We start from the raw sequence: 12,230 nt of genomic DNA on the forward strand, positions 1-12,230 counted from the left end.
CTGCGTCTACTAGTACCTAGCTAGGCACCTTCCTCGCCATTATATAACCACACCATGGCCTTAATAGGCCATCACACTGTATGTCAACAGCTGTTAGGCACATCTAAGCTGTCAGCATTTAAGAATCCCTTCCAAAGTGGATTCAGATAACCAGGGAGCAGGCCAAAATATGCTCATCGTTCACCCCAAGCACATGACAACTCCTTGGGAATCAACTTCACTCATGTCGTCAGAGTAATTTAAGCAGCACAAGATAGGGTGCTTGTAACTGTAACTAGGAAATTGCACACTGCTACAGAAACACAAATGAGGGCTGCTGTGGTCCTCGCACACATGCAACTCATTGTCCAAGCCATCTCGTTCGGTCTCATTCAGGATTTCAAATATTTCCATACATACGAATTACATAACTGCACACCACAAATGATCAAAGATAAAAACCAACATAAACAGTGACACCCGTTTATAAACAAGCTAATGTTTGAAATGCTGCAGTCCTAAAGGACACCAAGGCCTCAGAGAAAAACCAAGAAACACACACACACACACACACACACACACACGAAAATTAGAAAGCAAGCAGATCAGCCATAATTAGCCACTGGCTTTGCTGACTATGGAAGATAAAAATGTCTCTTTTATATATAAAGCCAAGAATCAACTGTTTGCAATTACATTTACAAAAACATACGACCCTGTCTGTCACAGAATTTTTTATCAATATTTTGGTGTATCCAAGGGCTGCAAGACACAAAATTATTCAATCGTAGATACCATAAACCAGGAAACCAATTAAGTTCATGGCGTCCATCCCCCAGAGGTCAGAGCAAAATAATCACGGGAGCTCAATGTGATTACTTAGAAGAGAGGGGGGGGTTAAAAAAAAAAAAAAAGGAAATACTGAAACAAGGAACAAAGCTCTCGAACAACTAGGGTTGTTTATAAACATAACTTCGGTTAGGGAACAGTAAACAGAACTGTAAACACCTGGGAGCAAGGGTGGGGTGGGCAGAGAAGCACCAAAGTGTTCACTCAATCTAGTTCCCCTCAGGGTCCGAGGGTGACATCAGAGAACCCTGGACTTTGGTATCTCATTCAGCTCAGACCTGCAGACTTGAGGCCTTCTGATAAAAACTGACAGAAAGGCTGAAGGGGGCCCCCCAGAGGAAGTGAAACTGACCGATCAATTTTCCACAACCACCTACCCTGCCACCCTGGTAAAAAGGGCCCCTTGTAGGCTTTGACAGAAAGGAGGGAAAAGGGAACTCCAGCTTGTGAGTGAGCAGGAGAGAAGGCCCAGACAAGTTACTGGCTTCTGAAAAGAAGCAATTGCCATAAAAGCAAAAACCAGGTCAGCAATGATAAGGGCTAGGCTGAGGAGGTGAGGAATTGATGTGGCTTTGGTAGGAAGCGACAGCAGCTATAAGGGTTCTTCATCAGGTTGAAGGAAAACACAAACTGCAGATTTAGAAACAATGAATGACCACACTGAAAGTATTCATTCAAGTGAGAGATTGAGCAAAGCAAGAAATCTGGAGTACAAATGGGCTTTGTGGGTCCTCAAAACCAATTTGATTCCAATACTCCCAATATAGAAGGCTACCCACATTTCCTCAAAAACGAATTTTATATGTAAAATCGTATATGTGTACTTATATGGCTCCCTAATTGACCTTGGTCATTTCACTATTACAGCTCCACAAATCCCTTGAGAACCGAAGGGCCCAACCAGTGTAATCCTCCAGTGTCTGGGTTCCTCATCCACCTCCTCTGTCACCCAGGCTTTTCCCCCCACCGCTGAGAGCCCACCCTACGCTCTAGAAAGTCCATGATTCCAGACCCTCCAACAACTAAAAATAACCAGTAACCCAGCTCGCCCAAATTGTTTAACCCCTGACTACCTAGTGCCACCATGAACCTGGGGAGCCCTGGGCCTCTTTTCCCTAAGCCCCTTACTGCGGAAAAGCAAAGTAATTTTCTTCCTCCTTATTTTCCCATTTTCTTCATCGCCTCCTCCAACAATCTCGTCTGTCCTCAGGCTCCCATTCCTACCATCCATCAGTCTTAGACGATCAAACGCTGATTGACATCTGTCATAAGGTACCAGGTCCCTCACATCTCCCGGTACCCTGCACCCACCACACACCCCTCGTACATGCCCCTGGCGTCCTTGTTCCCCTCCTAACTCCCCCAGGCTGCCAGTTTACCCTTGTCTTCCCCATCCTGCTGGCCACATTTCCTATCCTCCTGCCCTCATTCCCTTAGGATTTCCTAATTGCTGGTTCCAGAGTCCTCTTGGCTTCCAGTCTCCGGCTCCGTGAGAGTTCCAAACCTCTTCTTCCAGTCACCCCCTCCGCTACCCTCCGCAGAGCCCCGGCTGAGCACCCCCTCCCCATCGCCGGCTCCTCGGTCCCCCAGGTCTCCGCGCTCCGGGGCCCCCCTGGCCCCCTCGGCCGCGGAGTTTACCCTCTCCCGGATCCCCAGCGTCCCCTAGCTCCGGCTCGCCCCCTCCTCACTCCCCTCCGACAGCCCCCTCCCCGTCCGTGTCCCCGATCCCCAACGCTCTCCACTATCCCGAGCCGCGCTCGCCGCGCCGACCCAGCAGCCTCGCTGTCGCGGGTCCCTCCTGCCTCGCCGCACTCGGACGGACGGTCCCGGGCTGCGCAGCCCCGCAGCCACCCGCTCCCGCCGCGCCACTACCTTGGCCTTGGTGACGAGGTGCGTGGCCCGCTTGACCACAGCGAAGTTGCCCTTGCCGATGGTGCGGTCGATCTCGTAGTAGCCGATGCGGGCAGGCACCGGCCCGCGGGAGGCCGGGGCTGGGGGACGCGGCGGGCCAGCCGCCGGGGGCACGGCAGCGGGGGCGGCCGGGGGCCCCGGGGCGGGCGGAGGCAGCAGGCGGCCCGCCGGCCCGGCTCCCCCCGCTCCGGCCCCGGCAGCCCCGCCAGCTCCGCTCGCCGCCGCCGCCGCCATCTTGTTGTGCAGTGAAACCTCCCGGGCCGCGGGGAGCCGGCGGGGGGGAGGGGGCAGGGGGGCGGGAAAAAGAGGGGGGGCCTGGCGGACGTCACTCCGGGAGGCGGGGCGCCCGCGCCGCCGGGACCCGGCGCCATGGCAACCGCGCGTCACGTGCCGACGCGCGTCACTGCCCGCAGCCATGGCAACCGTGACCTCACCGGCAAGCTCGACCTTCCCGCGTGGGCCCCGCTGCTCTGGCGGTGGCTCCCGGGTGCCCCCCTCTGGGGATGAGACGGTGGGCACCGCGAGCCTGCCCGCCAGTCCCCAGCCGCCGCCGCGCTTCCCGAGGCGGGGGTGCCGGACGCCAGGCCCCAGGCCGGCCCCCGCATCGCCCCGAGAAGGGCTAATGTGACCCCTGCTGTGACCTCCGTCCCAGTACAGCAGTCACCCGGGCCTCCCTTAAAACAAAATATTTCCTCATCACCAAAAATACCGGCCTTGTCCCACTTTAGCCCTTGAGGCCACAAAGGCAGGAATAGCTACAAGAAACTGTAACCAAGCGGGCAGCGAGGCAGGGGAATTCTTCAGTAAAATTCCTTCTCCTAACACAGCCCAACTCACCGGGTACAACTCATCTGACTGTCACCGAAAACAGGGGGCCTAGGGAAACTGGGATTTGCGTGTTCAAGGGTGGAGAAACCAGCCCAAACATGCATTCCAGTCATTGGGTGGGTGAGGGCCAGAGAGGCTACGTCATTTTCCTCCCACCCCGTCTCGGAGCAATTCTATAGCAAGATGACTGTCACAGTGCCTGCGTCCTATTTCTGTCACTTGTATAACCCTGATGAAGCAGTGGTGCGTGTTGTCCAGGGAGCCGCGTCATGGTTAAGGACAAAACCGATCTGTTAGGCAAACTAAATAAATACTAAAATGACAATTCCCTCATTACAGGGACTCTCTGAAGACATTAAAGGCGATCAAATTTATAATTCCAACAATTAAATCTCACATTCTTTTTTCTCCCTTCCTCTGCTATCTGGCATTCCACATCCTCCGGGGCCCCACTAGCTCCCGGGGTTTCCCTTCTACTGCGTCCCACCGCTTTTATTAACTAGATTAATGTAACCACATGAGGTGGGGGTGGGAGAGGGATAGGCAACCGGGCTGTCAGTAGCAGGATGGTCTTTGGCAGGCTGGGGGGCGGGGAGAGAGAAGACTGTGAACACTTCCAAGGTTAGGATGTATTCCTTCAGTCCAGTGCTCATCTACCCACTTGTATATGTTTCTCTGTGTGACAGAAAGGTGTGGTCAGGTCATTGCATGTCAATAGCCAAAACTGACAGCTGGGGCACCATGAATGTGTGAGGAGAGCAGATGTTTACTCTCTCCGACCAAAAGCTGTTTACTAGCCCTCTGGTTCCCCATCTGACTATGAGTAATGGCGGGCACTAGGATGGGACGGAGAGGTCATCATCCCACAGTTGTCTTGCATCAGTTCCCTGGTAGCTGTTCCAAATTGCCAACACAATTAACAGTAATTGGTTCCTTGATTAGCGCAGAAGGATAAGGACGAAATGGTCCTCAGCTCCTTGTGCTGTTTAAACCCTTTCCTTGGCTGAGCTCATTCAATCCCAGATAAATGACGGGGTGTGGCCAGCCTCGCTTACCACTTCACGACCTCACTCACCTGCCTCTGCATTAACTTCAGGGTTGGACCCCAGAGTCACAGTTTTACCTTCTCCCTGGGGAGGGCGTCTCAACAGAAACCTTAGCTAGCTGGGAAGGCAAGGGGAAAAGAATCTTTTACTCTGAAGGCTGCAGGAGTAGCACTGAAACCATTCTCACCAGTGTCTTTGTAGCCTCTCCTCTCCTCATAGATATCAGTGGCGCATCAATTACCCCAACTTCTGGCACTTTCTGGAGGGTATCAAACACAAGAAGCCGCTAAGGAGAAACTAGGAAAGGGAGCATGGCTCTCACTTCCAAGAGGAAAGGCAGATCATGCTTGTCCCCTGATCATGACTGGCGTGTGTATGTGGTGCGTTAGATCATGTATGCTCCCTGCCCATATGGATTGAGGCCAGTAGATGGTGTGTCCTGCGGAGACTTGGACAAAGATTTGCTGGAAAGCTCCCTGAAGTGTCCTCTTTGGTGAGAAGAACATGGAAAATTGTGGAGGGCATTGCGCAGCAAAAATCATGAGGGAACAAGGAAAACAGTTTAGATGTATGCATTTAATAAGGATTTCTTGAGTGCTAAGCCTGAGGTAGGTTTAGGGAGGAACTCACAGTCAAAAATAACAATGTATCAGACATTACACTAAGCAGTTTACGTATGTGAACTCACTTAATCCACAACAACCCTATGAGACACATTATATTTTGTCCCCATTTTGCAGGTAGGGAAAAAGAGGCACCGCAGGATTAAGGGAATTGGCCATGGTCATAGAACTAGAAAGTGGTATAACTAGAATTCAAACCCAGGCAGCATACCTCTCGAGCCTGAGATCTTCCAGGACTGGATTACAAACCTTGTCAAGGGAGGAGCTGGTAGGGGAAAAAACAGTTTCTCCAGAAGCCCAGGGTGATGGAGCTCAGTTTAGACCCACGGAGGAAGAGGACTTCCGGAATTCTTGAGAGCAGGACAGAGCTGGCACCAGTGCATATCAATGAACAGCAGACTACGAGATAGGACGGTTTCACTTGCAGGTCGCGTCACAATGAGACTCACTGTTGAGGGTGTACTTCGGCTGCCTTTAGAAAGCAGGTGGGTAGGTGTGTTCCCACGCAGCTGTAGACTCGGAGGAGAGGCCCAGGGGCTGAGCTCTCAGAGCCCCTGCCGTCCAGTATAGAGGCAGAGAGCTAACCACCACCCAGTTCCCCAATCAGCTCAGTAACCAACTCGCTCTTTTCTAAAAGAGCAAAAGATTAGGGGGAGGGAAAAGGCAAAAAAAAAAAAAAATAGATTCAGAGATGAAAATGAGACATTTTCCTATGTAATGTCATTCTGCTTCTTTCTAGAATTTGAAAAGGACACACCAAGGCATTCGTGATGGATACCGTAGGCCTTTAGACACTTCTAGAAATGACGCCAAACCTCTGAGGACCTAAGTTTTGTCCAGAAAAGAATATAAGCAGTAGGAGGCAATACATTAATTCTTTTTTTTTTTTTAAGATTTATTTATTTATTTATTTATTTATTTGACAGACAGAGATCACAAGCAGGCAGAGAGAAAAAGAGGAGGAAGCAAGCTCCCCGCAAAGCAGAGAGCCCGACGCGGGGCTCGATCCCAGAACCCCGAGATCACAACCCGAGCCGAAGGCAGAGGCTTTAACCCACTGAGCCACCCAAGCACCCCTAATTCTTTTATGATTTCAAAGGCGCTCTTAGCCTGTCTGCAGGGCAGTTTCCCGGCAACCCGAAAGAAAACTGCAGCCTCACCACATAGCTTCAAAGATTCTCTGAGCCATCAGGGCCTTGAGGAAAGTCCAACCCTCACTTTACATCGGCCCAACTTATTACTGCTCCGAAAAAAAACTAATGTTATACGAGCAACACACTGATAGAGAGGGGCATCATTCAGAAATTTTGTGTGTCAGAAAGCAATACCGTATTTACATGCCATATACTCCCAAACAAGGGAATTATTGGATGGTTATAAATTCTGCCATCACATAGAAATCAGGACACTTTGTTTGATCACATTGTCCAAACCCTTGGTGGCCATGGTTCTCTGGATGAGCCGAAAACGTGCCTGTTTTTGCGAGGGCTGTGCTCTGCTTTATCACCTCAGCTAGGAGGCTGCTGCCTTCCCTCCTCCTATCCCAGATCAACCTAGTCAAGTCCAAAAGCTCCCCCTGGGTGCCAAGAAACAGGGCTAAGCAGCCAAAGTAAGTACGTAGTCTCCTGCTAGAAAATATCTCGGGGAAGGGGCTTAAGAGAAGCTAAGTAAGCTTTCAGTCAAGGGTTTTCTGTTCAGCTTGCCCACGTTTTAGGGTGTTCTTTTTTTTAAGATTTTATTTTATTTATTTGTCAGAGATAGGCAGAGAGAGAGCATGCACAAGCAGGCAGAGTGGCAGGCAGAGACAGAGAGAGAAGCAGGCTCCCCGCCAAGCGAGGAGCCCGATGAGGGACTCGATCCCAGGACCCCAGGATCATGCCCTGAGCCAAAGGCAGCGGCTTAACCCACTGAGCCACCCAGGCGTCCCCACGTTTTGCTTTTTAATGGAGCCATTCGAGCTATTACGCAAAACTTAAAAAATTATCCTTAGTACTTTCCACATGTTCTGGGATATGGTTGAAGCATTTTTAGATTACTATTAATTACCCTTTACATCATCCAAAAGATTTTTAAGTATGAATTTTTTTTAAAGATTTCATTTATTTATTTACTTGAAAGAGAGAGAAAGAGAATGAGACGTGGGGAGAGGCAGAGGGAGAAAGAGAAGCAGACTCCCTGCTGAGCAGGAAGCCTGACATGGGGTTCCACCCTGGGACCCAGAGATCATGACCTGAGCCAAAGGGAGATGTTTAACAGACTGAGCCACTCAGGTGCCCCACCTATGATTTTTTTTTTAAGATTTTTATTTATTTATTTGACACAGAGAGAGAGAGATCACAAGTAGGCAGAGAGGTAGGTAGAGAGAGAGGGAAGCAGGCTCCCCGCTGAGCAGAGAGCCCAATGTAGGGCTCGATCCCAGGACCCCAAGACCACGACCCAAGCCAAAGGCAGAGGCTTTAACCCACTGAGCCACCCAGGCGCCCCCTTATGATTTTTTTTTAAGGTTTCCTGCACTCTTAAATGTGACTAAATCATCTTTTAGGATCAGTGTTTTTCCTCAGGGAGATACACCTTTGGTTTTATATGGGAAAATACACTGGGTACAGAAAAAAAAAAATTCATTCAGGACAACTTTTTTCACAAAAGGATATGCTCCTTAAGGAAAGGTACCCTTAGTTACTCTGTGGTCAACTCCTTCATATTTATACCAATACATTTTTTTTTCTTATTATGTGCTTCTTTCTCCTAACTGAAAAATATTAATTAAAATGTTGGCATATTTGAATCTTTTTCCCCCTTATACAGAAGTGTACCTAAAATGCTGGGAATTCACAACATTTCACAGAAGGTAAGCGGAAATTCTTTATTTCCCTGACTCTAAAGCTACGGAACTGCCTCTTTCCTGTTCATTCCTTCATCTTCTCATCTCTCCTGCCTGAAGAGCCATCTTCCCTGCCACAGCTGCCTTGGGAATTGCCTCTCAGTTTTAAGTGCTCACCTTCACACAGCCTTGCCTGTTTTGAAGACAGTACAGAGACTCTCTGCCTTTACAGCTGCTTCCTTGCATTAAGATGGGTGTTTACTTGGGTTTTCTACCAGCCTCTCCAGCTGTTGGCTAAGCAAAATTTATGCAATTGGGATTGACTTCCGGAGGTAGCCGACCTACCTTTGTTTGCTTCATTTCCACAATTTCCCCCAGTTTAACTAGCAAATCCATCTTGCACCTCTCAGGCGGGTTCTGCGGGAGAAGGCCCCTCTCCCTTGCCTGCAGAGACACCTGCCGGTGAAAGTTCTCAACTACAGGATAGTTAGTGGCGCTCCCTCTGCTGTTCCACTCCAAAGCCTTCTAGTCCTTTCTGTTTAAACCACAGGCAGTGGTTTAAACAGAAAGCTGGAATCCAAATGGAAGCCAACTCCAGGAAGCTGGAAGTCTGTATAACCAAAGAGAAAGCTCAGTGGGCTGAAGTTACAGCCGGTGCCTTGGACAGAGGTAACTGTCTGCCCCTGTGGTTTGGGGCCCCCCAGCCATGTCTCCAGTTAGCCCCAGGGTTCTCATGGCATTTTAAAAAGAATTCGTTAAGGATGCAATTAATAGTCACTTATTTTTATTTAAAAGATAATTTCCTCTTCGGCATGTTTAAAGAGCAGCATGGCATCACAAGTAAAAAGAATAATTCTTTTCTAGGTAGACCTAGATTTTAGAGTGGGCTTTTCCATTTACAAGGTCACCTTGAGCCTCAGTCTCTTCTGGAAAATCACTATCTCATGGGCTCGTTAGGAGAATTAACTGTTATAAATATGTACAGGGACCTAGATTAAAGTCTGGCACATGGTATACACTCGAGTATTAATATCCTTTCTCTAAAAGCAAGTAAACAAGGACAGGCCGCTTTCCAAGTCACCATGAAAAGATGAGGAATGATGGAGAAGAAGATTAGGACTGTGAAAACAAATTAAGTTCAGGGGCACCTGGGTGGCTCAGTCAGCTAAGCGGCAGACTCACGATTCTGGCCCAGGTCATGATCCCAGGGTCATCCCAGTAGGCTTGAGGATTCTGCCCCTCTCTCTAAAATAAATCAATCAATTTTTTTTAAATCAACTTTAAAGGGAGAAAATGATAGTTTTAGATGTTTTCGTTTGGTTTACTAGGTATACATGGTTCAGTCTTTGAATGTCAGACAGCTTCATGTTCATGATACAATCATAGATGCCCAGTAAAACCTTCCCAATCTCACAACTTCATGAAGTAGTTTTGTTTTGTTTTTTCCTGATGCAGGGCTTGATCCCAGGACCCTGAGATCATGACCAGAGGGCAGAGGCTTAACCCAATGAGCCACCCAGGCACCCTTCATGAAGTGGTTCTCATCCCCACTTATAGATGGTTGGATTACTTGAACCACCTGATAACTGACTCACACAGCCGGGAAGCAGTGAGTCTGAGCAGATCCAGGCTTTTAATCGCCAAAGTTAGTTGTCTTTCTGAACTTTGGAGTATACCAGTGTCTGTGGTCTGTGTAAAAAAAAAAAAAAAAAAAAAAAATGCCAAGGATAATTTTTTTCTCAAATTTATTTAAAGTAGGTGTATAAGAAAAATACTAAAATATTTCTGTCATTGCTATGCAAAAATCTGCTTAAGAAATTGTGTGCATTCTTGGGGTGTCTGGGTGGCTCGGTCTGTTAAGCGTCTGCCTTGGGCTCAGGTCATGATCCCAGGGTCCTAGGATCAAGTCCCACATCAGGCTCCCTGCTCAGAGGGGAGTGTGCTTCTCCCTCTGCCCCTCCCCCCGTTCGTGCTCTCTCCTTTCTCTCTTTCAAAAAAATAAATAAAATAATTTTTTTTTTTAATTGTGTGCAGGGCACCTGAGTGGCCCAGTTGGTTGAGTGTCTGGCTTCAGCTCAGGTCATGATCCCAGAGTCCTGGGATGGAGCCCTGAGTCAGGCTCCCCGCTCAGCCGGTAGTCTGCTTCTCCCTCTCCCCCTTCTCTCCTACTCCTGCTTTCTCTCTCTCAGATAAATAAATAAAACCTTAAAAAAAATTTTTAAAAAATTGTGTGCATTCCCAAACTTTCTACAAGTGCCTTGTGAGAAATCTATAAGCAACTCTATGAGGAAGAAAAACTCAACCCTGGTGGCATTTCTTTCTTTTAAAATTCATTTAAAATCATATATGTAAAACATCACTAATTATATTTATACCAATGCCTTCCTTTTATGCAATAATCTTTTAAGAAAGTCCAAACACTCACTCATGTGTGATTTTTAACTCTATTTTTCAAAATACAATTAAAATGTCTTAATTTCTTTTTTTTTCTTAATTAAGATTAATTGAGTTCAATGGTAAGGTAAAAATAGGGGCAGAATACAATGAGGTAGGTTTTAGTGTCAGAGCTCTGACAGTCCAATCCCCAACTCCAAGCTCCAGGTTGATAAAAGCTGATTGTGGAAACCAAAGTAGGCATCAAACACTCTACCCTTACATTTCACATCAACTTTACCAGCAGCTGTGATTTCTCTAGAGATTTTCTTCCAGTGACTTCCAAGCATCCAATATTTGTAGATTCACTGTTTGGTAAAATTCAAACTCTCAGAGCAGAGGTCTCAAGTGCCTTTACAACCTGGCCCCAACCTCTTTGTCAGCATTTTAAATTACAAGGATTTTCCCACCCCGCCCTTCCCCACCCAGGACCACTGCAGGCTCCCTTAGGATCAAAATACATTCTAGATGGAACAAGATGAGATTGGGAGGGAAACAAACTGTAAGAGACTCTTAATCTCACAGAACAAACTGAGGGTTGCTGGGGGGTGGGAGGGTAGGGAGAGGGTGGTTGGGTTATGGACATTGGGGAGGGTATGTGCTATGGTGAGTGCTGTAAAGTGTAAACCTGGCAATTCACAGACCTGTACCCTGGGGCTAATAATACATTATATGTTAATAAAAAAAAAAAAAAAACACACATTCTGCACTTTCTCCCTAGCCTTCGCTCCTTCCTGCACATGTGTTTGGAATACCCTTAAAGCTCACCCAATTACTTGAAATTCCACTACTCCCTTAAGGCACAGCTCAGCTCAGGATCTTCACAATTCTTGTAAAAATCATAGTTTTCTTCTGGGTCTCCTCACCATTTTGTCTATTCAGACCACAGGCTTCTGAGCCAGATTAACTGGGTTCAAATGCTGACTTCACACACACCTTACTAGCTGCGCGGTCTTAAAAAAATTAACGAGCGTCTCCGGGCCTCAGTTCTTCAGCTATAAAATAGGGATAATCACAATACCTATTTGATGGGAATGTCAGGAAGATTGAATAGATTACCACGTATAAAGTACTAGCAGGGCGCCTGAGTGGCTCAGTGCGTTAAGCCGCTGCCTTCGGCTCGGGTCATGATCTCGGGGTCCTGGGATCGAGTCCCGCATCGGGCTCTCCGCTCAGCGGGGAGCCTGCTTCCTCCTCTCTCTCTCTGTCTACTTGTGATCTCTCTCTGTCAAATAAATAAAATCTTTAAAAAAAAAATTAAAAAAAAAATAAAAAATAAAAAAATAAAGTACTAGCAATGGTGCGGGGCACATCATTGGTTCTCTACAAATGATTGCTAAAATTATTATTATTGCATATCTATTGTAGCATTTTTAACAGTCTAACCTATAGTACCTTCCATTTATGGCTCTGTGTCTAAATTGATAGCAATCCCGAAACAGGCAGGAACCATATCTGCGTAATTCACTATTCTATATCCAGGACTTAACGCTGTGCCTGGGACATTGCAAATATTTCTTAAATAAATGAATGTCTCCCCATTAAATTATGATTTCCTGGACGCCAAGGACTTCTGTCTGCTCAGAGCACTTCCTCATTACTTCATTTCTCTACGCCCTGAATCTAACGGAACACTAGCCCCTGGCGGCACTCGGTCTACATTGAGCAAAAATAAAGCGAGAGAAAGACAGAGAGGTTTTGTCCTAAAGCACATATTCTCTCATTTGAGAGTTTATGGAG

At 47.4% G+C, this 12,230-nt stretch overlaps 1 protein-coding gene across 8 annotated transcripts in view; it reads right to left on the reverse strand.

The window, feature by feature from the left end:
• SIK3 (SIK family kinase 3) overlaps positions 1-3,006 on the reverse strand; it is a 251,897-nt gene extending 248,891 nt beyond the window's left edge. For all 8 annotated transcript variants that reach the window (XM_032868560.1, XM_032868562.1, XM_032868561.1 and 5 more), the window contains exon 1: positions 2,701-3,006. In XM_032868560.1, coding sequence (XP_032724451.1) covers positions 2,701-2,973 — 273 coding nt within the window. In that variant the 5' untranslated portion in view covers positions 2,974-3,006. The remainder of the gene's footprint in view (positions 1-2,700) is intronic.
• Between the last annotated feature and the right edge of the window lie 9,224 nt (positions 3,007-12,230).

The sequence above is a fragment of the Lontra canadensis genome, unplaced genomic scaffold (genome assembly GCF_010015895.1).
Source record: "Lontra canadensis isolate GAN:19392208 unplaced genomic scaffold, GSC_riverotter_1.0 scaffold36, whole genome shotgun sequence".
Classification (NCBI taxonomy): Eukaryota; Metazoa; Chordata; class Mammalia; order Carnivora; family Mustelidae; genus Lontra; species Lontra canadensis.